The sequence below is a fragment of the Oncorhynchus keta genome, chromosome 10, assembly GCF_023373465.1.
Source record: "Oncorhynchus keta strain PuntledgeMale-10-30-2019 chromosome 10, Oket_V2, whole genome shotgun sequence".
Lineage (NCBI taxonomy): Eukaryota > Metazoa > Chordata > Actinopteri > Salmoniformes > Salmonidae > Oncorhynchus > Oncorhynchus keta.
In genome coordinates this window covers 50520466-50547976 of record NC_068430.1, presented here as the reverse complement: position 1 = coordinate 50547976, position 27511 = coordinate 50520466, and the positions used below count along the sequence as shown (strand labels likewise).

The 27511-nt window shown below is 41.7% G+C and overlaps 2 protein-coding genes across 2 annotated transcripts in view; one reads left to right on the top strand and one right to left on the bottom strand.

Annotated features, from left to right (window-relative positions):
- LOC118388922 (ras-related protein Rab-22A-like) overlaps window positions 1-5788 on the bottom strand; it is a 32203-nt gene extending 26415 nt beyond the window's left edge. The window contains exon 1 of the mRNA XM_035778522.2: window positions 5639-5788. Coding sequence (XP_035634415.1) covers window positions 5639-5674 — 36 coding nt within the window. The 5' untranslated portion in view covers window positions 5675-5788. The remainder of the gene's footprint in view (window positions 1-5638) is intronic.
- Window positions 5789-5970: 182 nt separating this feature from the next.
- Window positions 5971-27511, top strand: part of LOC118388921 (serine/threonine-protein phosphatase 4 regulatory subunit 1-like) — a 41933-nt gene continuing 20392 nt past the window's right edge. The window contains exons 1-13 of the mRNA XM_035778521.2: window positions 5971-6138; window positions 7092-7136; window positions 7726-7855; window positions 8518-8624; window positions 8957-9099; window positions 10375-10521; window positions 11275-11382; window positions 11921-11986; window positions 12495-12653; window positions 12868-12992; window positions 13139-13629; window positions 23269-23576; window positions 25672-25761. Of these exons, the coding sequence (XP_035634414.1) occupies window positions 6132-6138; window positions 7092-7136; window positions 7726-7855; window positions 8518-8624; window positions 8957-9099; window positions 10375-10521; window positions 11275-11382; window positions 11921-11986; window positions 12495-12653; window positions 12868-12992; window positions 13139-13629; window positions 23269-23576; window positions 25672-25761 (1926 nt within the window). The 5' untranslated portion in view covers window positions 5971-6131. The remainder of the gene's footprint in view (window positions 6139-7091; window positions 7137-7725; window positions 7856-8517; window positions 8625-8956; window positions 9100-10374; window positions 10522-11274; window positions 11383-11920; window positions 11987-12494; window positions 12654-12867; window positions 12993-13138; window positions 13630-23268; window positions 23577-25671; window positions 25762-27511) is intronic.

The window sequence follows — 27511 nt, the reverse complement described above, 5'->3', positions numbered from 1 at the left end:
ATCTGTGGTATAACTTAAAGATTGCTGTACACCAGCGGAACCCATCCAACTTGAAGGAGCTGGAGCAGTTTTGCCTTGAAGAATGGGCAAAAATCCCAGTGGCTAGATGTGCCAAGTTTATAGAGACATACCACTAGAGACTTGCAGCTGTAATTGCTGCAAAAGGTGGCTCTACAAAGTATTTACTTTTGGGGGGTGGGGGGGTAAATAGTTATGCACGCTCAAGTTGTTTTTCTGTCTTATTTGTTTGTTTCACAATAAAATATATTTTGCATCTTCAAAGTGGTAGGCATGTTGTGTAAATCAAATGATACAAGCCCCCCCCCAAAAAAATATATTTTATTTCCAGGTTCTAAGGCAACAAAATAGGAAAACTGCCAAGGGGGGTGAATACAGCAAGCCACTGTAGCTCCTCCTATGTGTGAAATTTGTCCTGGCACAGTGGGCCCCCAGCATTTCTGCTTGCAGCTATATTTTTGTATACTTATTTTATAAATTCTTAGCCACTCATATGAAGGCATAGAACGCCTTCATTGTTCCCCACTGTGTTTTGGTTAGTAATAATTTGTAGAGTGGCTCTATTTGCCTAGAGTACACATTTATTTCACTGTTATGAATGTCTAAAGACTCCGTATGTTCTTCTGAAATATGAACACAGAAATACTGGACATTTTGAACTCTTATTATGGCGGAATGGTCATTTTTTCTGGCCTTGGTCTTGGAACCCTCGTTCCCTTCCCGGTCTTAACTCTGTTTCGCCCCCCCCCCTCTTCCAGTCTTGGTGTTGACTCAGACTCAACTTGCTCCGGTCTTGGTCTTGAATTGGTCTCGTTTCAGGTGGTCTCGAACACAACACTGGCTAGCTCTAATTGGCTGTATCTGCACGAAAACTCAGATATTTTTAATCCTATAGCTCTTCTTTTTAAATAGTGAGACATGTTTTCAGCACTTTTATTTCCATGACTCAAAACTCATTTTCTCATGCTCGCTCTTCTCTCACTGCAGCAGACATATCGTGAGCAATATGTTTGGAACATCAAATTGCAATACAATCGCAGTATTGTATCTCTATACATACACTGTGCCTTCAGAAAGTATTCATACCCCTTGACTTCTTCTACATTTTGTCAGGATACAACCTGAATTTAGATTAAATTTAGATGTTTGGTCAATGGCATACACACAATACCCCATACTGTCAAACTGAAATTATGTTTAGACAAATTAATTAAAAATGTAAAACTGAAATGTATTGAGTCAATAAATATTCAAGCCCTTTGTTAGGGCAAGCCTAATTAAGTTTAGGAGTAAATATGTGCTTAACAAGTCACATAATGAGTTGCATGTACTCACTCTGCACCTATTGGTAGATGGGCAAAACATTTCAAAAAGCAGACATTGAATATCCCTTTGACCATGTTGAAGTTATTAATTACACTTTGGATGGTGTATCAAAACACCTACTCACTACAAAGATACCGGCGTCCTTCCTAACTCAGCTGCAGCAGAGGAAGGAAACCGCTCAGAGATATCACCATGAGGCCAATGGTGACTTTAAAACAGTTACAGAGTTTAATGGCTGTGAAAGGAGAAATTGACAGAGTGAAAAGACGGAAGGAAGCCTGTGCAGAATAAAAAATATTCCAAAACATGCATCCTGTTTGCAACAAGCACTACAGTAATACTGCAAAAAATGTGGCAAAGCAATAAACTTTTTTTGTGCTGATTACAAAGGGTTGTTTCGGGCAAATACAATACAATACATTACTCAATACCACTCTCCATATTTTCAAGCATAGTGGTGCCTGCATCATGTTATGGTATGCTTGTAACCGTTAAGTACTGGGGAGTTTTTCAAGATAAAAAATAAATAAAATGGAGCCGAGTACAGGCAGAAATCCTAGAGGAAAACCTGGTTCAGTCTGCTTTCCACCAAACATTGGGAGAATAAATCACCTTTCAGCAGGACAATAACCTAAAACACAAGGCCAAACCTACACAAAAGTTGCTTACCAAGAAGACAGGGCATGTTCCTGAGTGGCCGAGTTACAGTTTTGACTTAAATCTACTAGAAGATTTATGGCAACATCTGAAAATGGTTGTCAAGCAACAATCAACAACCAATTTGACAATGCTTGAAGAATTTTGAAAATAATGGGCAAATGATACACAATCCAGGTGTGGAAAGCTCTATAGAGACTTACCCAGAAAGACTCACAGCTGTAAGCATTGCTAAAGGTGCTTCTACAATGTATTGACTCAGGGGTTTGAATACTTACAGTACCAGTCAAAAGTTTGGACACACCTACTCATTCAAGATTTTCTTAATTTGTACTATTTTCTACATTGTAGAATAATAATGAAGACATTAAAACTATGAAATAACACATATTGTGGTAACCCCCTCAAAAATTCAACAAATCAAAATATATGTTATATTTGAGATTCTTCAAAGTAGCCATCCTTTGCCTTGAAGACAGCTTTGTACACTCTTGAAATTCTCTCAACCAGCTCCATGAGGTAGTCACCTGGAATGCATTTCAATTAACAGGTGTGCCTTGTAAAAAGTTAATTAGTGGAATTTCTTTCCTTCTTAATGCATTTTAGCCAATCAGTTGTGTTGTGACAAGGTAGGGGTGATATACAGAAGGTAGCCCTATTTGGTAAAAGACCAAGTCCCTATTATGGCAAGAACAGCTCAAATAAGCAAAGAGAAACAACAGTCCATCATTACTTTCAGACATGAAGGTCAGTCAATGCGGAAAATTTCAAGAACTTTGAAAGTTTATTCAAGTGCTTTCGCAAAAACCATCAAGCACTAACGATGAAACTGCCTCTAATGAGGACCGCCACAGAAAAGGAAGACCCAGAGTTACCTCTGCTGCAGAGGATAACTTCATTAGAGTTACCAGCCTCAAAAATTGCATCCAAAATAAATGCTTCACTAAGTTCAAGTAACAGGAATATCTCAACATCAACTGCTCAGATGAGACTGTGTGAATCAGGCCTTCATGGTCGAATTGCTGCAAAGAAACCACTACTAAAGGACACCAATAATAATAAGAGATTTACTTGGGCCAAGAAACACGTGCAATGGACATCAGACCGGTGGAAATCTGTTCTTTGGTCTGATGAGTCAAAATGTGAGATTTTTGGTTCCAACTGCCATGTCTTTGTGAGACGCAGAGTAGGTAAACGGATGATCTCCGCATGTGTGGTTCCCACTGTGAAGTATGGAGGAGGAGGTATGATGGTGCTTTGCTGGTGACACTGTCTGTGATTTATTTAGAATTCAAGGCACACTTAACCAGCATGGCTAACACAGCATTCTGCAGCGATATGCCATCCCATCTGGTTTGCGCTTAGTGGGACTATCATTTGTTTTTCAACAGGACAATGACCCAAAACACACCTTCAGGCTGTGTAAGGGCTATTTGACCAAGAAGGAGAGTGATGGAGTGCTGCATCAGATGACATGGCCTCTACAATCACCTGACCTCAACCCATTTGAGATGGTTTGGGAAGAGTTGGACCGCAGATTGAAGGAAAAGCAGCCAACAAGTGCTCAATATATGTGGGAACTCCTTCCAGACTGTTGGAAAAGCATTCCAGGTGAACCTGGTTGAGAGAATTCCAAAAGTGTGCAAAGCTGTCATCAAGGCAAAGGGTGGCTACTTTGAAGAATCTCAAATATGTTTTGATTTGTTGTAACACTTTTTTAGTTACTACATGATTCCGTATGTATTATTACATAGTTTGATGTTTTCACTATTATTCTACAATGTAGAAAATAGTATCAATAAAAGAAAACCCTTGAATGAGTAGATGTGTCCAAACTTTTGACTAGTACTGTAGTATTGGTTTCAGGTTAGGAGTCTATTTTGACAGAATTCATTTAAATATTTCATGACTTCTACTTGAACATAAAGCCTTTATTTGAGACACTTCAGTCAGTTTCAAAGTAAAGTGAGTTCAATTTAGCTAGTGCACAAAACTTTTAGCAAGCAAGATGGAGGCTTCTGTCACTTGTCACTTGACATACTGTAATCTCGGTTACCCAAAGGTAAAATTATCTTGCCAAAGTTTGTTATTTCCTGTTTTACTACTGGGGGGGAATGCCGTTAACAATAGAGGGAAATAGTAATGGCGTCCTTTTTTGGGGCACCAACTCCGTCATGGTTCATTGGACAAAGCCTACAGGGACAATAATGGCATTTTTTGAGAAACTTCGAAAATAAGGTCTGTGGTAAACACAGGCATAGGAGATCGTATACGTTTTGTTCCATGAGATAATCTTCATCAGCTAACTTCACTGTGAATTTTGAAGAATTTATGTAATAATACAAAAATCAAATCAAATGTATTTATACAGCCCTTCTTACATCAGCTGATATCTCAAAGTACTGTACATAAATTCAGCCTAAAACCCCAAACAGCAAGCAATGCAGGTGTGGAAGCACAGTGGCTAGGAAAAACTCCCTAGAAAGGCCAAAACCTAGGAAGAAACCTAGAGAGGAACCAGGCTATAAGGGGTGGCCAGTCCTCTTCTGGCTGTGCCGGGTGGAGATTATAACAGAACATGGCCAAGATGTTCAAATGTTCATAAAATGACCAGCATGGTCAAATAATAATAATCACAGTAGTTGTCGAGGGTGCAGCAAGTCAGCACCTCAGGAGTAAATGTCAGTTGGCTTTTCATAGCCGATCATTAAGAGTATCTCTACTGCTCCTGCTGTCTCCAGAGAGTTGAAAACAGCAAGTCTGGGACAGGTAGCACGTCCGGTGAACAAAAACAAATAGCTCATAAAGGCTTCATAATTCATAAAGGTCATGTTAACTGAATTATATTATCTTGTAGAACAAAATGTATAAGATCTCCTAAGCCTGATCTCATAACTTATTTTCGGTGTTTAACCCAAAACCCTATTCTTTACCCATTAAGTTTCCACATTAATGGCTAAATGAACCAGAGGTAAGTAATTTCAAGTTTTTGGGACTACAAGCTGGAGAGTTCTATTATCTTTACCTTTGTTCAAAGGAAGGAAGCAAAATCTCCTCCCTTGCAAATGCAAACCCTTCCCATCCACTAATTTCACCCATGTTTATCAAAAAGCACATTTTTGTTTTCATTAATTGTTATGATACACACAATTTTTACTTTTGTTTGTGGAATCTGTTTACATCACAGGAAGCTGCTGAGGGGAGGACAGCTCATAATAATGGCTGGAATGGCGCTAATTGAATGGCATCAAACACATGGAAACCATGTGTTTTTGTGTTGGATGTATTTGATAGCGTTCCACTACAGCCATTATCACGAGCCCATCCTCCTCAATAAAAGGTTCCATCAACCTTCTGTGATCCACACATGCATTTGAAAATCACCGCACCAGTTCAAACACCGCCTTAGAACCCCACTGAAGAAGACGCATCGCCTTCGCCCAATCCTTATTCGTCCAAATAATCAATGACGAAATCCCCAAACCAGGAACTACTGCTGCTCGTAATCACATAATTCTACGTGAGTTTTGAAAGAGTCTCGTTGTTTCACCTGTCCCCGAGAGATTAGACATATTGCAATCTGAATGAACAGAGAATCAATAGTTCAGTCACGTGAATACAAATAAGATTGGCTTACCCCAAGAAGGCACATTTTTAACTCTCTCTGCGCCATATCGATCTCCAAATTAATAGAACTTTAATGAACATTCCAACCACGTGACTGATTGCTAGCTAGCAGATGTTTCAGTTACTGGCAAATAACTTAACTTCAAATAAAATACCGCTCGAAACAAATACAAAGTAAGTCCTCAACTTGGGAACGTTAAAACTCGTTGATATAATTTGCCATATGTTGATTAATGTAGCTAAGAAGGTATAAAATAGTACCGCATCGACTCCATCTTGAACTACGATCCAATGTGTCACGTGACAGTTATGTTTATTTTTGGTTTGGAAATATAGCAATGCAGCCATTATGTTCGTTGCAATAATCTTGAAGTAGATTCCGTCACAAATTAAATTATTGTTGATGAACACACACAAAAAAACATCAGGAAGTACTTTCAGGAAGTAGTTTTGCTTACGTTGAGTGACAGCCCACACAGTAGCTCGTCGAGCAGATAATCAAGATGGCAGGTAATGTGGCTGTCATAATAACATCTATTCGAAACTTGAACAAAATAGTTGTTGTAAAAATAAGTATTTTCTGAACAGTTTCATGTATTGGCATGTCATTTCTGGTTGTGTGTGTTGTTTTCGATCAATTACAATACATTGGCAGCAAGCTGGGTTTTTAAGCGAAAATGCTAGCTCGTTAGCTATAGCTAACTGTTAGCTAATGTCGGCTAACTCTGCTTTCTAGCTAGCCAGTTCTAGTATTTCGAACTATATGCTTGTTGTTGACAACACTGACACTGTAAATGTTGTTTCTAGGTATTGGTTGTAGGTATAATGTATTTTGTAGTAGGTCTAGCTACTAGCTGGGTAGGGAGCCGATGTTAGCTAACCTTAGTTAAATATGTCAGGTAGATTTGCTTTCAAGCCTAAGCTACGTTAGCCGGTTGACCTAGCAAGCTAGCCTCTACGCCGATATCTTTGCATACCAAATCCAGCTCAAAACCAAAACAAAGACCTATAGTAACGTTAGCTAGCAAGTTACCTTGTGATTTGACAACCTTATATACAGTAGCTTGCTAGCAATGTTAACGTTTGTTCGATCATTTCCTAGGCTGAAACAGCATAAACAAGAGTTGATATGGGACGGGTTTGTTTTTTAGTTATAGAATTAGCCCAGAAATGTCCCTATGTTATATTTTGGCCGCTAGCCACTGCACTCTGTGGTCTTACTTATTACCACTGGATTAGGCTAAAGTTAGCTAGCTAGATGTCTCCCTAGCTTCAACCAAATCAAACGTATTAACTAGCTAACGTTAGATCATTGAGGCACTTGGCCATTTTCTCCTACATAGTAACAGTTGACGTATTAGCCAACCCTCTGATCCCCAGGGAGCGATGTAACTATATAATGACTGACGGTATGTTGATAACATATTTGTAAAAGCAGTACTCTACACCACTCCATGTTGCAGGTCTGTCTTTATATTTTGAAGATGGTCATGATGATTTGGATGACTGTGAGTATTCCCCCTCCATCAATATGTTTCAAACGCCATGTTCAATTCTTGTGTAGTTCATGTAGAAAGAGTTACTGAGACTAGGAAACATATGATGCAGGCTGTCTGACACCTTCCACAGTTTGAAGCTTTTAGGGAGCCTGCAGTTTCTGGTTTACCCTGTTCATCCACGTGAAGTGTAACACTTAACAGTCACCCCCTAACATTATATGTCAGATGCCTCCCCCTGGGTTCAGGCAAGCTATTATTAGCAATATAGACCATATATTCCTCTTGTTTAGGGCAATTAAACAACATACTAGACCCCCTTACGCAGGGCTTTCACATAGCCTACCAATTTTGTAACTGAAATAGACAGCGGTCACTTTTTCACTTGCTTACTCAGGTTAAAAAAGTCTTAATACTTGTGCCCGGATCACTTCAAAGCTCACTTATACCAATATGATAATTGCAACACGGAGCTTATTTTGACAGCAGTGGTTCCTTGTTGAAATGAATGTGCTTACTTACCTGATCTCCTCACTCACTAACTTAATCTCGAACAATTCTGATTGATTGATTCTGAATTTGTGATTTTTAACCTGGACAGTTGGGTTCGATGACTATGGATCAGAGTGTGACGGAATTCGGATCACAGCTTTCCTGGATGCGGGGCAGGACAATCTCACCCCCCTGGGGAGACTAGAAAAATATGCCTTCAGTGAAAACGTCTTCAACAGGTAAGACTGAATATGATGACGCACTTGGATACATGCCACAGGGAAGCAATAGGAAATATTTAGAGATAATGTGATGTTCAAGATAACTGCCATTTGTTTTTGCAATGTTTGACCGCAATACAGTGTTGACTGAAAAGTTCTGGTTCTATGTGTTCTTGTGAATTCAACAGACCTGCGTTCATGGCTTGGCATGGCGAGAATGTAACAAATTATGTTGGGGCGTTAGTGAATGGGCTGAGTGAAAGCCAGGCATTCGGTACTGCCAGGTCTCTCACTCACACTGCATCAAGACATGAACTTGTTAGGGACCACTCTTGTTAAGACGGGCCTGGTTTGACCTAAGTGTTTCTGATGTGGGTTCTTGCTTTCTGCCCATTGAAAGATAAAAGCTTGCCAGATGCCCTCAGTGGTTTTAAAGACCTCGGTGTGTGCTTTTGGCATAGCTTGTGCACATCGCCTCTGCAAACCTTTAACAGCACCCCATCAACAGCCCTCCATTGCCCCCAGTTGAATTCAACTCATGGAAAGGCTGTTTTCATGCTCTGCTTGTTGAGTTCAAGTCCTCAGTCGGGTGATTTCCAAGTTTGTCAGTTATGGGCCATTATGCTGCTTTGGCTAGATGTTGGCACAGACATTAACTTGGGGCTTGTGTTGCTTTCTAGGCAGATCGTGGCACGCGGGCTGCTTGATGTGCTTCGAGAGTTCAGTGACAATGAGAATGACTTTATTAGTGTCATGGAGACAGTTGCCCGAATGTCAGAAGACGGAGGTAGATGTTGTTTTTTTTTTAAATCTGTCCCTCATATTATCTCATTATTTTACAATTATGTCATTTGTTTGAGATTGGGGTCAATTCCATTCCAATTGCGGTCACTGGAATTGGACATGGAAGGTTAGCTATCAATTGGAGTGCAATTGAATCATTGAATTGACATTTACATGTCTGAATTGATCCCCAAATTGACATTTATGTGCAATTGACCCCAAACTCCGAATACAAAATAAATTGTATTGTTAGGACTTTTTTTTATGCATGTTTGTGACCATCATCTCCCTATGTGTGTGTGTCTGTGTCATCTTCGTGCATGTGCATGTCCTCAGAGCCCACAGTGCGCGCCGAGCTGATGGAGCAGGTGCCCAACATCGCCATGTTCCTGCACGAGAGCCAGCCCAACTTCCCAGCAGCCTTCTCCAGATACCTAGTGCCCATTGTGGTGCGCTATCTCACAGACCCCAATAACCAGGTAGGAACAAATGACTCCCACTCTAACTGTAAACGATGGACCACAACGAAATGTTGATATTATCTTAAGCAGTTAAGACATTTCTGGATCCCTGTTCCTGTCATTTGTGTTTTTGGATTATAAAGGTTGATTGTTAGAGCTAAATGTAATTCAACAAGTTAAACGCAACATGCAAGAATATCAAAGATTTTACAGAATTACAGTTCATATGAGGAAATCAGTCAAAATGAAATGCATTCATAAGGCCTTAATCTATGGATTTCACATGACTGGGAATACAGATCTGCATCTGCAAATAATACCTTTTTTGCACTATTGGTTTGAGCCTGTAAGTAAGCATTCCACTGTAAGGTCTACGTATTCGGAGCATGTGACAAATTAACTTTGAGTTGATCTGTTGGTCACAAATACCCTAAAAGTAAAGGGTCTCAGGATCTCGTCACAATATTTCTGTGCATTCAAATTGACATCGATAAAATGCCTTTGTTTGTTTTCCATAGCTTATGCCTGCCCTTATCATAACCACACAGCCACCATGGAGCTCTCTGTTCACAACGTTGGACATACTGCCAAATAATCTAAAATGATGTTGGAGGAGTGTTATGGTAGAGAAATGAATGTTCAATACTCTGGCAACAGCTCTGGTGGTCATTCCTGTAGTCAGCATGTCAATTGCACACTCCCTCAACTTGAGACACCTTTGGCATTTGCACATTTTAGAGTGGCCGTTTATTGTCCCCAGCACAAGGGTAATGATCATGCTGTTTAATCAGCTTCTTGATATGCCACACCTGTCAGGTGGATGGATTAACTTGGTAAAGGAGTAATGTTCACTAACAGGGATGTAAACAAATTTTTGCACAACATTTTAGCAAAATAAGCTTTTTGTGCGTATGGAGAATTTCTGGCATCTTTTCGTTCAGCTCATGAAACATGGGACCAACACTATATATTTTTTCAGTGTAGTTAATGTTCGTTTTAAATTGTTAGCATTTAGCAAACAGTGTCTGTCATTTTGCTATTAGTTTGTTAGCATTATAGTAATAGAGGCCCAATGGTTCTTTTAGCTCCCCTTGTGTGCTATGCCGATAATACCGTAAATGCTGGAATAAGAGAACGACGGAATGACAATATGAAAATCTGCATACAGTCCAAGCCTAGAAACAAATGTGTGCAGTACAATAACCGCTAGCCCGGAACTGTCTGGATTTCCAGGCTCAACAAACACTTTATTGTACAGATGTCTGTACTGACAGATGTCGTCTTTTCCCTAAGGTGCGGAAGACCAGTCAGGCGGCCCTGCTAGTGCTGTTAGAGCAGGGGCTCATCTGCAAGGGCGACATGGAGACCAAAGTGTGTCCTGTTTTACTAGACCTCACCGAACCCAGCAGTGACGATGACTACAAGATAGAGGCCGTCGCGGTAAGATTGCTTTGGGTTTATTGATTCAAGCTCACATTTTGATTTAGTTCACTGAAACTGAAGAACTGCAGAATTTACTTTAAGTAAATGTAATGTAAAATGCACTCGGAGCGCAACCAGAACCACTAATCTCGCCAGTATCCATTGATCATTGTTTGTAATCCCTGTTTGTCTTTATGTCCTGTAGTCTGTTACCATGTTTTTCTTTAAGTGTGTGTTTTTCCCCCTAACTTTGATAAAGATATAACAAGCAAAAAGACATACAGGGTATAAAGATGAAAGATTAGTGGTTCTGAGCCATAATACCAAAAACAAATGTCAAAACAAAAAGGATATAGGCTGATCTCAAGAAAGAGGATAGTTGTTAGTGGACCCAAGCCAAAATATTTAGGTCAATATGAGATCAATACAGCTGCAGTGGATGGGCAGTGGCTAGACAAGTCTGCATTAATCCATGGTCACTAGCAGTACCATATGTGTTATAGAGGCTTTTATTTTTTTGTAACCTTGACAAGTGCAATAGTGTTGTTTTTTTAGAACCAAGCAATGTGTGTCCTTTATGCTTAAAACCATAGGGTGAAGTTGACACTAGATGCTGATCTTTGGTCAGTTTTAGTAATTTCCCACTAATGGTTAAGGTTAGGATTGGGGAAGGGAGATCTGTACCTAGGGAAAACTTCATCCTCGATCCCCTGTGGATTCCGTTACAATAGCATTGATTCCCGTGTCCTCTTCTCTCTCCTTGTTCTGTAGATCATGTGTAAGCTGGTAACCATGCTGAGCAAAGACACAGTGGAGCACCTGCTGCTGCTGCGCTTCTGTGAGCTGTGCAGTGACGCCAGGCTCTTCCAAGTCCGCAAGGTGAACACACACACACTTCTCTGTATCCAACCTGAACCCGCAGAAAACATGCTCCCACATTACATCACACTTTTGACAATAAACATTGCACACTGTTTATGGTAGTCGCTAAACGATTGTGTTTCCCATCTCGATTCATCCAACATTTTTCACAAACTGAATCATTGCAGTTGCCCAAGAATGTGTTTTGTGATTCAGTATGAAGGCCTACAGTAATGTTGTTTTCTGTTTGGACTTTGAATCCCCTCGTGAAGTTGGTGCCAGTTGGGAAGTTGTATTTGGGTGTAGGAAAGGGAGGATTTTATTTGAACCCCTGTGGATTTCCCTGAGTTTGTGATGCCTGTAATGTGCCTCAGACTGTCCCCCAATGATGCCCACTTTGTACTATTGTATTGGAATAAATAGTCTGTAAGACTGACATGTATAAACATTTTATTGGATAAAACATTCAGCAAAAAATGTCTGGTACTCCAGAATTTGTGAGCCACAAAAAGGTTACATTAACAACTTTTTTATTATTATTACTATTTTCCTTCAGGTTTGTGCAGCCAATTTCGGAGAGTTCTGTTCCATTGTGGGTCAGGATGCCACAGAGAAACTACTGGTGAGAAACATTTGAAAAAAATGTCACTAGAATGTTTGTTTATTTCCTCCTCACAATCTCAAAGATATGTACATGCCTATCATTACACAACATACTGTTGTGGTGTTGGTCGTAAATTACTAGTGGTTTTACCGCCATTGTGTTTTTCACATTCCTTAAAAGGAAAATTCCACCCAAAAAACTATCTTGGTATTTGTTTCATTAGCCCATTGTTGACCATAGTCCCAAAATGTTTTTCTTACATTAACAATAGGCTAATGAAACCAATACCAATAGTTTTCCTTTAACATATGTTAATTGGGACACATCGTAGCAAAAAGTTAACAGCTAAAATATATTTGAATTTCACTTTGTAGTTAGGGAAGTGGGGTATATTCATTAAGAGCCTAATGGAAGCCAACTGGGTGAAACTGGGAGGGATCTACCTGAATTTGACCGATGAGAAACTTGTTTGCTACAGTCTCCACTAATGAATACATCCCTGGTAATCATTATCTTTTGTCACCAGATGTCCAAGTTCTTTGACCTGTGCTCGGATAGCCTGTGGGGCATCCGGAAGGCGTGTGCAGAGTGCTTCATGATCGTCTCCAACTCCACCTCCCCAGGGGTGAGACGCACTAAACTGTCCCCCCTCTTCATCAGCCTCATCAGTGACCAGTCTCGCTGGGTAAGAGCCTACGCCAGACGCACACATATAAACACCATGCTATTCTGGTGATGTTTGTATGAAACATATTTTCTGTGAGAATGGCCTTAAATTACAATAAGTAATTCTCTTGATAATGAATTGATGGTGAACCTCATAGAGATGCATATTAATTATGTGTGTGTTACTATGTTCTATTCAATTATGTGGTAAACATACTCTCTTGACCCTCCAGGTGCGCCAGGCTGCCTTTCAGTCTCTGGGACGCTTCATCTCCACCTTTGCCAACCCCTCCAGCACAGGCCTCTACTTCAAAGAGGACGGCACACTACTGGAGGTCCCCAGGTGTCCCTTTGACAGGTTAGGGTTAGGGTTTGACTCAGGGGCCGAAAACAATATTCAAAATGGACCACATTAGTAAAATGTAACAACTTTTTATGTGTAAAACAATGTTTGTAATTGAAAAGGGAAATTAAGGGGGCTCTCTGGTTGGCTCTCTGTTTCAGAGATTCCCCCCTCAGTATCGAGTCCTCCATGCGCTGCTCCTTCAACGGCCCCACAGAGAGACCCTCGCACCCACCCATCAACCAAGATGGCCGCTCCACCCCAACTCTAGAATGCATGTCCGGGGGAGACCGTGGCAGCGACTCCACACACACTCCTCCCCGAGGCCGACACGAAGTCCGGGAACGCAACAACAACCCTCCCACAAACAACGAGGAGACGGAACAAACGGACGAGAATTTTAACTCTTTCCACTACTGGAGGCCTCCGTTACCGGATATCAGCGAGGAGCTGGAGATGTTGAAGGACCAGGTTCCTTTGCAGAACCAGACGGTGGGAATTAAAGAGGGAGAGAAGGAGGAGATGGTGGTGCTAGAGGACGGGGAGATAGAGGCAAAGGAAGAGATGGCTAGTCTGAAGCCAGTCACCAGCTCTCAGATCCAGAAGGTGTTGGACTGCCTCCAGCCCCACATGGATGACCCCGATGCACAAGGTGAGGGTTGAGGAAAGCATCTCTTCAAAGGTTTTTAATAAAGTAATTTTTTCATTATAATTGGTGCAATAATTAAGAACAAAGTGTTGAATGGTGACACAATGGGCTGGATATCATCCACCATCACAGCATTATTTGACTCAGTGATCTTAGTGGAACTGACAGCAATTTAGCAACATAAAATCATATACACCCCCAGGAAGAATGACGCCTTTAAATAATTTGAAGCAAGCACTTCAATATTGACATTTTCAGGTTTTCATACTATCATCGATTGTTTGGAAATGATGTAGAGTAAGGCATTTTTGAAAATTCTATAGCAATAGAGTGGGAGAGTGGCCGTGCGTTTGGACAGTTGATAGAGACTGCAGTAAATAAAAACCAGGACCGGACTCTACACAGACCTACAGTGCCTTGAACTTTGCGACCTTTTGCCACATTTCAGGCTTCAAACATAAAGATATAAAACTGTATTTTTTTTGTGAAGAATCAACAACAAGTGGGACACAATCATGAAGTGGAACGACATTTATAGGATATTTCAAACTTTTTTAACAAATCAAAAACTGAAAAATTGGGCGTGCAAAATTATTCAGCCCCTTTACTTTCAGTGCAGCAAACTCTCTCCAGAAGTTCAGTGAGGATCTCTGAATGATCCAATGTGGACCTAAATGACTAATGATGATAAATACAATCCACCTGTGTGTAATCAAGTCTCCGTATAAATGCACCTGCACTGTGATAGTCTCAGAGGTCCGTTAAAAGCGCAGAGAGCATCATGAAGAACAAGGAACAGCAAAGGACCATGTGAAGTTGCTGGAGGAAACGGGTACAAAAGTATCTATATCCACAGTAAAACAAGTCCTATATTGACATAACCTGAAAGGCCGCAACGCAAGGAAGAAACCACTGCTCCAAAATCGTCATAAAAAAGCCAGACTACAGTTTACTGGGGACAAAGATCGTACTTTTTGGAGAAATGTCCTCTGGTCTGATGAAACAAAAATAGAACTGTTTGGCCATGATGACCATTGTTATGTCTGGAGGAAAAGGGGGAGGCTTGCAAGCTGAAGAACACCATCCCAACCGTGAAGCACGGGGGTGGCAGCATTATGTTGTGGGGGTGCTTTGCTGCAGGAGAGACTGGTGCACTTCACAAAAAAGATGGCAACATGAGTTGGAAAATTATGTGGATATATTGAAGCAACATCTCAAGACACCAAGTTAAAGCTTGGTTGCTAATGGGTCTTCCAAATGGACAATGACCCCAAGCATACTTCCAAAGTTGTGGCAAAATGACCTAAGGACAACAACGTCAATCCTATAGAAATTGTGGGCAAAACTGAATAAGCATGTGCGAGCAAGGAGGCCTACAAACCTGACTCAGTTACAGCAGCTCTGTCAGGAGGAATGGGCCACAATTCACCCAATTTATTGTGGGAAGCTTGTGGAAGGCTACCCAAAACATTTGACCCATGTTAAACAATTTAAAGGCAATGCTACCAAATACTAATTTAGTGTATGTAAACTTCTGACCCACTGGGAATTTGATGAAAGAAAGAAAAATGCTGAAATAAATCACTCTTATTCTGACATTTCACATTCTTAAAATAAAGTGGTGATCCTAACTGACCTAAAACTGCATTTTTACTAGGATTAAATGTCAGGAATTGTGAAACACTTACACCTTAGCCAAATAAGCTGAGTTTATGTAAACCTCAGACTTAATTTTTTCGGGTTCTAGTCAGGATTCTTGCAGCCGTATTTATTTAGTGCTTTATCCGGGTAGCTGGAGAGTATAGCATTGCAGTAGTCTCATCTAGAAATGACAAAAACATGGATAAACTTTTCTGCATAATTTTGACAAAACGTTTGATTTTTGCAATGTTATGAAGACAGAAAAAAGCTGCCCTTGAAATTTTCTTGATATGTTTTCGTCAAAAGAGAGATTCGGGTCCAGAGTAACGCAGAGGTCCTTTTAGTTTTATTTGAGACGACTGTACAACCTTCAAGATTAATTGTCAGATCCAACAGCAGACCTCTGTTTTGTCCGAGTTTAAATGTAGAACATTTGCCGCCATCCACTTCCTTAAGTCTGAAACACAGGCTTCCAGGCTAGGCAATTTTGGGGCTTCACCATGTTTCATCGAAATGTACAGCTGTGTATCGTCCGCATAGCAGTGAACGTTGACCTTGTGTTTCCGAATGACATCACCAAGAGGTAGAACATATTGTGAAAACAGTATTGCCACTAAAACGGAACATTGAGGAAAGCCGACACGTACTATTGATTTGTCAGAGAACAAGCCATCCAGAGACTAACTGACATCTTTGTGACAGATAAGATCTAAACCAGGCAAGAACTTGTCAGTGTAGACCAATTTGGGATCTCTCCAATAGAATGTGGTGATCGATGGTCAAAAGCAGCACGAAGGTCTGGAGCACAGATAAAGAGCCTTGGTATGACACCATTAAAAGGTTATTTACCACCTTCAAGTGTAGTCTCAGTGCTATGATGGGGTCTAAAACCAGACTGAAGCATTTTGTATACAATGTCTTCAGGAAGGCAGTGAGTTTTTTTTGTGAACTTTTTTTGTAAAATATTTGAAAGGGATTGGAAATTCGAAGGTACGTTGTTTTTTGTGTTTTAACATTTTCCAGGTCAAGGTTTGGCCTTTTCAAGAGAGGCCTTATTACTGCCACTTTTAGTGAGTTTGGTACACATCAAGTGGGTATAGGGAGCCATTTATTATGTTCCACATAGGAGGGCCAACCACAGGAAGTAGTTCTTTCAGTAGTTAGGTTGGAATAGGGTCCAGTATACAGCCTGAGGATTTATAGGCCATTGCCATTTTCATGAATGTGTCGAGATATAGGATAAAACTATTTGAGTGTCTCCATTGATCCTAGGTCCTGGCAGTTTTGTGCAGCCTCAGGACAACCGAGCTTTGGAGAAGTATGCAGATTCAAAGAGTAGCCCTTAATTTGCTTTCTAATGATCATGAACTTTTCATCAAAGAAGTTAATGAGTTCATCACTGCTGGAAAAATATGATCGAGCAGCCGTGAGCAGCTTTGATATTGCATGGTACTGGTCTTGCCAAGCTAGTCGGTAGACTTCCAGTTTGGTGGAGCGCCATTTCCGTTCAGATTTTCTGGATGCTTGCTTCAGGGCTCGACTGCATCTAGGGTATTACGCTAGGTTAAATTTAGATCCTTGGTTAGGTGGTTAACCAATATTTGTACGTCCTTGGGTCTGGAAGGGCATCTATGAATCTTTGGGTTGTTTGAGAATTCATACCACGGCTTTTGATAATCCTTGGTTGGGGTTTGAGCAGATTATTTGTTGCGATTGCAAACATAATAAGATGGGGGTTCGATATTCCAGATTATGAGGAAAAACATTATGATCCACTATTTATTCCACTGGACAAAACTAGACCAGGGTATGACTGTGACAATGAGTAGGCCCAGAGACATGTTGGACAAAACCCACGTTGATGGCTCCGAAAGCCTTTTGGAGTGGGTCTGTGGACTTTTCCATGTGAATAATAAGGTCACCAAAATTTGAATTATCTGCCATGACTACAAGGTCCGATTAGCAATTCAGGGAACTCCGTGTGGAACGATGTATACGGCCCAGGAGGCCTGTAAACAGTAGCTATAAAAAGTGATTAAGTAAGCTGCGTAGTTTGACTAGAAGCTCAAGATGAAAACGCAGTATTCTTTGGAGGGGTAAATTAAAATGTGCAACACCTCTGCCTTTGCGTGATGTGCGGGGGATGGTCACTCGTGTAACCAGGAGGAGAGGCCTCATTTAACACAGTAAATTCATCAGGTTTGAGCCATGTTTCAGTGATGCCAATCACACATCAGGTTTATGATTAGTTTATTGACTGACTGCCTTGGAAGTGAGGGATCAAACATTAAGTAGCCCTATTTTGAGATGTGAGATCACTCTTTCAATTATGACAGCAATGGAGGTAATTTATTCCAGTGAGATTGCTAAGGCAAACACCATCATGTTTAGTTTTGCTCAACCTAAATCAAGCCACAGACGGTCTCAATGGTCAGCTGAGCTGACTACACTGACTGTGCTAGTGGCAGACTCCACTAAGCTGGCTGGCTAACAGCCTGCACCCTCTCTCATTGTGGAGCTAGAGGAGTTAGAGCCCTGTCTATGTTCATAGATAAGATGAGAGCACCCCTCCAGCTAGGATGGAGTCCGTCACTCCTCAGTATGCCAGGTCCTGTTTGTGGGTGAGTCCTAGAAAGGGGGCCAATTATATACAAATTCTATCTTTTTGGGAGGGGCAGAAAACAGTTTAACCAGCTATTGAGTTGAGACTCTGCTGTAAAGACAGTTACTCGATGCCAACATCTTTCTAGCTAATTTACACTCTAGAGCTATGTTGCGCTTGGTGACCTGACTGTTTCATCCTAACATCGTTGGTGCCGACGTGAGACAATATCCCTATAATCTCTACACTTGCCTGTTTTAGCCTTAGCCAGCACCATCTTGGGGTTAGCCTTTACGTTGGTAGCCCTGCACAATGTGTATGATTTCTGGATGATTATTTTTAAGTCTAATATTGCAGGTAATGGAGTCACCAATGACTAGGGTTTTAAATTTATCAGAGCTAATGGTGGGAGGACTGAGAAGGTTAGGTCTCTGTCTCGTTGCTTAGTGGGGAGAACCTGTTGAGCGACACCGGTTGAATGAGCGACACCGGTTGAGTATACCAACAGCATTTCTTTCCAGAAGCCTTGAGAAAATTGTCCGGCTGCAGGGACTTTGCAGGGGATTTATACTACTGTCTGTACTTACTGGTGGCACAGATGCTATTTCATCCTTTCCTAAAATTACACTAAAATTGCCATTGTCTAACAATTGCATCTGAAGCTGTGCTTGCAACACAGCTATCCTCACTGTAAGGTGATAGTTGTCATGTATGTTATGAGTTCAGCGACTGCATTTAGATGTTAATGTTACTACTTAGGTTTTTCTGCTGGTGGAGGTCCTATAGAACCATGTCCAGATAAAGCGTCCGAGGTGAAAAAGTTCAATAACAAAAATTGGGCTAAGGAAAAAAACTAAGACGTTGGTAAATCTATTTTAAATTACAAACCGAAAAGTTTGACAAGTGTTAGCCAGAACGAGATGAGGTAAAATCTACTGAGTGAACAGTAGATGAACCCTCAAACTTTTTTAGCTTATAGTTGGCTGTCAAAATTGGGACTGATCAAGGTTGTGGAAAAGTTGCCTGCTCGCCCTTCTGCAGCTTGCCTGCTAATGCATACTTGTACCAAGCCACATTTTGACAACTGAATGAGAACTTGCCAGCCTACCCTCCCATTTGATCGATGCCAAATACATTTGATTGATGCTAAGAGATATGTTACCTGTGGATAACAGTCCAAGTGTAGCATAGCTAGCTAGCTATGTGATTCACATTTCTTGCTAGTGGAATGAACCGGCTCATAGCCCGTAACAAATAGAGACAATGTGGAGATCAAGGAATAAAACATTAACTAAAGTAAACTATATACAATAAACAATGGTGTGTGTGTGTGTGTGTATTGTAAGTGAGTGGTTGTGTGCATAGTTGGTGAGGGGTGTTGAGGTGCCAAAAAAGCCACAAACTGCCGCAACCAAAAATAAGTGTCTGCATGGAGAGTCTCTTCAATGAATGGGGGAAGGTGTACTTATCCACGGGACACACCTGAGGCCAGGTGTCCCATTTCGCTGACGACCCTCCCAGCTCCATCCACCAACATCCTAATAAGGAAAGCAAGACAAACAAAATACTGCCCTGGTTAACACTATCTCACTCCCCCAGCCAACCTTGTCCTCTCCAGACCTCAGCAACCTTTGCGCACAGGAAGCAACCTTTTAAGAGTAAAGAAGAACGAGGACAGCAGGGAACAAGACAATAAAAAAATAAACAGTGGTCTGTCATGTGGACGACACACGTGCTCGGGGGCCACGCATATGAGAATGCGTGTCCACTGATCAATAGGACCAGATGCGTTCAGGAACAGGACGCACGAGAGAGCAAGTCAGCAAAGACATTATCAGACCCCCTGCACATCGAGATGGAATGCCTGTAAACAACAAACACCATCTCCTTATCCTCTGGTTAGGACACATCATAAACCTCAAGGTAAGAGGGTTATGGTCGGTGTAGACCACAATAGGTACTACACCCGGATTTTGATGATCTTCGGATGTTTTCACTGACGAGACTCCCAGTTAGACAGCAAATGTTCCTTTTGCTCCATAAAGATTATTTTTATACCCAAAATACCTCCGTTTGTTCTTCACGTTATGTTCAGAAATCCACCGGAAATAGCGATCACGACAATCAAAATTATATCCATAATATCGACAAACATGGCACACTTTTTTTTATAATCGATCCTCAAGGTGTTTTTCAAATATCTATTCGATAACATATCAACCGGGACAGTTGGCTTTTCAGTAGGACCGGGAGAAAAAATGTCTACTTCTCTCTATTACGCAAGAATCACTCAGAGCCATCAGCTGGCCACTTACGCAACGTGTTAGTTTACGCTCATTCTTCAACATAAAGGCGTGAAACTGCGTCTAAAGGCTGTAGACACCTTAGGGAAGACGTAGAAAAAGGAATCTGGTTGATATCCCTTTCAATGGGCAATAGGGATGCATAGAAAGACAGGGGTTTCAAAATAAGGGTCACTTCCTGATTGGATTTTTCTCAGAATTTCGCCTTCAATATCAGTTCTGTTATACTCACAGACAATATTTTTACAGTTTTGGAAACTTGAGTGTTTTCTATCCTAAGCTGTCAATTATACGCATATTCTAGCATCTGGTCCTGACAAATCGGCAGTTTACTTTGGGAACGTTATTTTTCAAAAAATAAAAATAGTGCCCCCTAGCTTCAAGAGGTTAAACTGAAAAGGTTCTATATCGTTGGCGGTAAGCCTCAGGAACAAATTCATAAATCTGTAACAGCCATTTTAACCTTATCATAGCTGACACTGTCGGCTACACCAAGAGCTGAAACTTGCCCTTTACCTGTCAAACACACTGCAAGATTTAAAGTACGATCAGAATCAGGCCAACTCCTAGTGTCGGCAACATGCTCAACCAACGAAAATAACATCTCAGGATCCTTACAAAATTTTGGCAACAACCGTAACTTTACAAAATTATGAAAATTGTACGGGGCACTACCGAGAGAGAAGCGACCCCCTAGGTAAAGAGCAAACTCTCCTGAGTTAGTACACTCCAAATCCTGTTTAAATTCCAATTCCTTTTCATACTTAACACGATCATGCTCACTATCATGCTCCAGCTTAACACAATCATGCTCTAGATGTAACAGAAGCAGTTCTTTCTGCTGTTAAAAAGACTACTAGGGCTAACAGTCGGAGGGGACATTCTAACAAGATGGTGAGGTGGCATGTCCTCGGCAGAGGCTGCCCCAGTGGTAACTTATTGTATACCACTCTCCATAAAATTGGCCTTCAATATCAACCAAACATAATGTTTCTAGACGTTTTATCACTAATTTCAACCTGATAGTGTTCAGCGATCTTCCAACAGCTGTTTTAGTACATTATTTTAAGTTCCTCTGTTGGAACGCAAATGAACTCGTCTACATTAGACGCCATAGTCACAAGTAACTACTAAAAATAATCTTGCTCTTCCCCTCTGCTGAGCAGACCAGACCACAACAAGCGAAACGCTGGGCACCACAGGAGAGAGATGATACATAAGGAGCTTCCCCAAATCCAGCAATAACTCAACCCTAGTCTTTGTGCGGATTCATGGTGGATTACGCACTGTACCCCGCTGGCATGGGAAATAAAACAGCACGCTGGCGGATTCCCCCCAAGCCACAGATGTACCCCCGAGACAACTGCTCAGTCCACGGACACCACACAAAAATAAAATAACCATGCCCAACGTATTCTAAAGTGAAACCTGTCACTAAGCCTAACAGCGGAAAAGTAAGGCTCTAGCTCCGGGTAGCAAATGGCACTACGCTACCCAAATCTCCCACTGAGGTACACAGCAGATTGTACTCACCTCCTTGGACCGATGTCCCAACAGCAGGTAGAGCAAGAGTTTCCAGCCTGGGCAGGGGCCTGGAAACGAACCAATGTTACACTCTCCAACGCAGCACACAACCAGCCACCCACTGCTGTGGAAAGTTTAACAAAGGCAACCAACACTGGGCCTACCAAACCGCAACTCAATTTTTGTTTTACAAAAGATGCAAACAAAGCACCTAACTTCAGTTTTTCTCCCAAACAAAATACACTTACCAGTTAGCTTAACAACACTAGTATTATGCCTACTGGCATACTTTTTCATGCAGCGCACCATTTGATGTCGTCACCGGACTACTAAAGTCACTGATGTGTCTGCAAGGTACTATACCAAACACTTAAGACAATGCAGTGAATACCAACCAGTGCGCATCCCAAATAGCATTAACCCATCATAATGCAACAACAACAAACTATCCACCAAAATGTCTAGGAACCAACCTTATAATCCCGGACGAGCCCCCACAACCGGCTCGTAGCCCATAACACAGAGGGTGACAACACGGGGATCAAGGAATAACAAAAATATTTATTAACTGAAGTTAACTACATACAATTAACAATGTGTGTAATCAGTAGTGTACCTGAGTGGTTGTGTGCATAGTTGGTGATAAGGAGGGGTGTTTGTGAGGTGCCAAAACAAACAAGCCACAAACTGCCACAACCAAAAATAACAGTGTGTCTGCGTGGGGAGTGTCTCCTCAATGAATGGGGATAGGTGTATTTATCCACGTGGCACACCTGAGCCCAGGTGTGTCCCATTTCGCGGTCTATCCTCCCAGCTCCGCCCACCGACATCCTATTAAGGAAAACGAGCAAAGAGAAAATTTGGCTGACAGAGTGGGAGGGTTGCCACACCAGCTAACCAAATAACACTTGCATCTCTAGCTTTAGCCACCGATAAACGATATGGGGGATAAAGTCGACCACACACCCACTCGCTAGCTTAGCTAGCTAATGTTAGGCTCTGTGTTTCTAGCTTGCTAAATAAATAGATACATAAATTGATTAAACTAGCCTATTTGCCATATTTTTTACTTGTGGTCATTCCCCACGCTAGTTTGATTGTATTGACATTTCCAGCCTTAGTTACATTTGTCAGTTTTTTGTGCAAAACATTGAGTCATTGAAACTAAAACAGTGCATCCCAAAGGGCTGGAAGCAGCAAAAAATGTACTCTGCCAGCTGTGATTTACAACCTGATAGCAATATTTGTTGGACATCCAAAAAAGGTATTTGCGAATTAACTATATTAATCATACGTTGAACTCCATCCATCTATACTGCCAACAATGCATTATTTTACCCCATTTGAAATTTTTGTCAAATATAACTTATTTTATTACCTCTTATGAAGTTGGTTTTGTAGCATAAACTGGGAACTTTATAGTTTTGCCTAATATTATGATTGTCTGTTTGTCTCAGATCTGCAAAGTAGTTAAAACGCTGTCAGTTCCACTTTAATAGTCTTTACATTTGACCTGTGTATTCAAGACCATGAATTTGTGTCTTTGTCTGTCTTTCCGTATGTGTCTCCCAGCCCAAGTGCAGGTGCTCTCAGCTGCCCTGAAGGCTGCCCAGCAGGAGAGACAGTCTGAGGATACAGAGGGTCAGTCAGAGAGCCAGCCTCCAGAGGATGGGAATGGGGAACCAGATGAGGAGTTCTCCCAGAACGGAGGGACCGCAGAGGAGGAACAGACACCTAACGAGCCTCCCCAGCAGACCACAGATTCGGCACCCATAGAGGAACTGAAAGAGACCGAAGTGGAGTCGGAGCTTTCGGTTTCTCCGGAATCATCCCCCGACTCGCCTGTCCTAGTACGGGACGACTCGGACCACAGCAGTGTGGTGAGTAGGAATGTGCAGCTCTCCTTACAAGCATGATTCAATACACATCTAGATACATGGGCTTCGATACATTTACTTTTAGCTTGAAGGGATTTGATTAGTGGAATGAATCGATGCAATGCACTAACAAATGTTGAATGAACACATTCATTTTCAATTCTAAATTAATATCTGATACTGATGGAGCTGAGCGTGCGCGCATGTGTGCACAGAGTGGGGTGCCTCATAAGGATCCGCAGAAGGCGAATGTTAAATCTGACGTTTACCGTCAATATTATTCGCCAAAGTACAATCATTGGACAATAAATTGGATGAGGTACGATTATGAATATCCTCCGAACGGGACATCAAAAACCAACATCTTATGTGTCACGGAATCGTAACTGAATGATGACATGGATATTCAGCTAGCAGGATATACGCTGCACTGGCTAGATAGAACAGCACTGGGAGAAAAATAAGACTAGGGGGGGCGGTATGTGCATATTTGTAAACAACAGCTGGTGCACATTCACTGTTAGGTCTACCTACACCTGTTGGATTCGGCGCTCGTGACAAATACACTTTGATTTGAAGTATTCAACCCCCTGTGTCAATTCATGTTAGAATCGCCTTTGGCAGCGATTACAGCTGTACGTCTTTCTGGGTACGTTTCAACGAGCTTTCCACACCTGGATTGTACAAGTATTTTCACTTTATTTTTATAATTCCTCAAGCTCTGTCAAGTTGGTTGTTGATCAAGTCTTGCCATAGATTTTCAAGCTGATAAAAGTCAAAACACTCAGGAACATTTCCTGTCGTCTTGGCAAGCAACTCGTCTATTTGCGGCCTTGTGTTTAGGTTTTAGTCCTGCTGAAAGGTTAATTTTTCTTCCAGTGACTGTTGGAAAGCAGACTGAACCAGGTTTTCCTCTAGGATTTTGCCTGTGCTTGGCTCTAATCATTAATATTTTTTTATCCCCCCCAACTTATCAAGTCCTTTTATATAACCTTTTATTTAACTTGGCAAGTCAGTTAAGAACAAATTCTTATTTACAATGACTGCCAAACCCAGAAGGCGCTGGGCCAATTGTACGCTGCCCTATGTGCGCCGCCCTTGCCAATGACAAGCATACCTATAACATGATGCAGCAATCACCATGCTTGAAAATATGAAGAGTGCTACTCTTATGTGTTGTATTGGATTTGCCCTGAACAGAACACTTTGTATTCAGGGCATAAAGTGAATTTCTTTGCCACATTTTTTCAGTTTTCCTTTAGTGCCTTATTGCAAACAGGATTCATGTTTAGGAATATTTGTATTCTTTACGGGCTTCCTCTTCACTCTTTCATTTTAGGTTAGTATTTGGTGTAACACCATGTTGATCCATCTAAATTTTCTCCTATGGCAACTATTTATCTCTAATTGTTGTCATGTCACCATTGGCCTCATGGTGAAATCCCTGAGCGGTTTCCTTCCTCTCCAGCAACGGCGTTAGGAAGTGTCTTTGTAGTGACTGGGTTTATTAATACACCATCCATAGTGTAATTAATAACTTCACCATTTAATGGCTACTTTTTTTTGTTGTTGACCCATCTACCATTAGGTGCACTTCTTTGAGGCATTGTAAAACATCCCTGGTCATTTTAGTTGAATCAGTGTTTGGAATTCACTGCTCGATTGGGGTATGGAGAGAAGGTAGTCATTCAGAATGAATGTTAAACCCTATTGCACACAGTGACTCCATGCAAATTATTATGTGACTTGTTAGGCACATTTTTACTCCTTAACTTATTTAGGCTTGCCATAACAAATGGATTTAATACTTATTGACTCAAGACATTTCCATTTTTAATTAATTTGAAAAATTTCTTCCACTTTGACATTATGGGGTATTATGTTTAGGCCAGTGACCCAATTCTCTTTTTAAATTCAGGCTGTAACACAACAAATTGGAATAAGTCGAGGTGTGCGACTACTTTCTGAAGGCACTGTATCTCCGTATATGAGTTTATCTCTGCTAATTGTCTATATGTCTGTGTGTGCTAGCTGACTTTGTGGTTTGTGTGCTAGCTGACTGATATGTCAAACTGTGTGTCCTCCCTGTTTTGGATAGGAGTCGGAGCTGATCGAGAGTGTGGAGGAAGAGGGGAAGGAGGACTCTGCTCCCAACCAGCTGTGTGAGGAGGAGAAGTCCATGGCCCAGGTCAGTTCTGCCAAACACTTTCTAAGCCTTTCTACTTTACATATTGTACGTACATCGAGGGGACATTTATTAACATTTATGATTCAGTCAAGTCTGGAGTACAACTACCTTTAAGCTGCCATATGTTTTGTCTGAAAATAGTTAAAGCGATCCAATGTCCAATGAATTGCGATTGACAAGATCTAGGGCCAGTTTTCTGATACCAGATTTAGCTTGGACTAAAATGCATGCTCAATGGAGAAGCTTATGCCCAGTGCAGATCTAACAGCTGACATAAGGAGAGATGTTGCAAGACCAACGTTTTAAAATGTTTAGTTGTAGACCAACTGACTAGAGAAGTGTGGTTGAGCCTGGTTCCACTGTCACGTGGAAGCACAATGTATATATTTATGCAGGTTCTTTAAAAGTTGCTAGCTACTTTTAGCAAACAGGTTTCATGAATTACATGCAGCCACTGTCTGGCTCACTAGAAAACACATCACCAGCCTCCTGCTCACAAGCCCAGTGCCTAGAGGAGCTGAAGAGAGGATCATCAAGCTCGGATACCAACAACAAACAAAAAACGTTACTCTTCAATACTGTGATGGGAAATGCATAGCACAAATAAAATAAAAAATGTCACTTCTGTGAAAACAAACTGTCCACTTAGGAAGCAACACTGATTGACAATAAATGTCACATGCTGTTGTGCAAATGGAATAGACAACAGGTGGAAATTATAGGCAATTAGCAAGACACCCCCAATAAAGGAGAGGTTCTGCAGGTGGTGACCACAGACCACTTCTCAGTTCCTATGCTTCCTGGCTGATGTTTTGGTCACTTTTGAATGATGGCTGTGCTTTCACTCGAGTGGCAGCATGAGACGGAGTCCACAACCCACACAAGTGGCTCAGGTAGTGCAGCTCATCCAAGATGGCACATCAATGCGAGCTGTGGGAAGAAGGTTTGCTGTGTCTGTCAGCGTAGTGTCCAGAGCATGGAGGCGCTACCAGGAGACAGGCCAGTACATCAGGAGATGTGGAGGAGGCCATAGGAGGGCAACAGGACTGCTACCTCCGCCTTTGCATTTGCCAAAGAACACCAAGATTGGCAAATTCGCCACTGGCGCCCTGTGCTCTTCACAGATGAAAGCAGGCTCACACTGAGCACATGTGACAGACGTGACAGAGTCTGGAGACACCGTGGAGAACGTTCTGCTGCCTGCAACATCCTCCAGCATGACCGGTTTGGCGGTGGGTCAGTCATGGTGTGGGTTGGCATTTCTTTGGGGGGCTGCACAGCCCTCCATGTGCTCGCCAGAGGTAGCCTGACTGCCATTAGGTACCAAGATGAGATCCTCAGACCCCTTGTGAGACCATATGCTGGTGCAGTTGGCCCTGGGTTCCTCCTAATGCAATACAATGCTAGACCTCATGTGGCTGGAGTGTGTCAGCAGTTCCTGCAAGAGGAAGGCATTGATGCTATGGACTGGCCCGCCCGTTCCCCAGACCTGAATCCAATTGAGTACATCTGGGACATCATGTCTCGCTCCATCCACCAACGCCACGTTGCACCACAGACTGTCCAGGAGTTGGAGGATGCTTTAGTCCAGGTCTGGGAGGAGATCCCTCAGGAGACCATCCGCCACCTCATCAGGAGCATGCCCAGGCGTTGTAGGGAGGTCATACAGGCACGTGGAGGCCACAGACACTACTGAGCCTCATTTTGACTTGTTTGAAGGACATTACATCAAAGTTGGATCAGCCTGTAG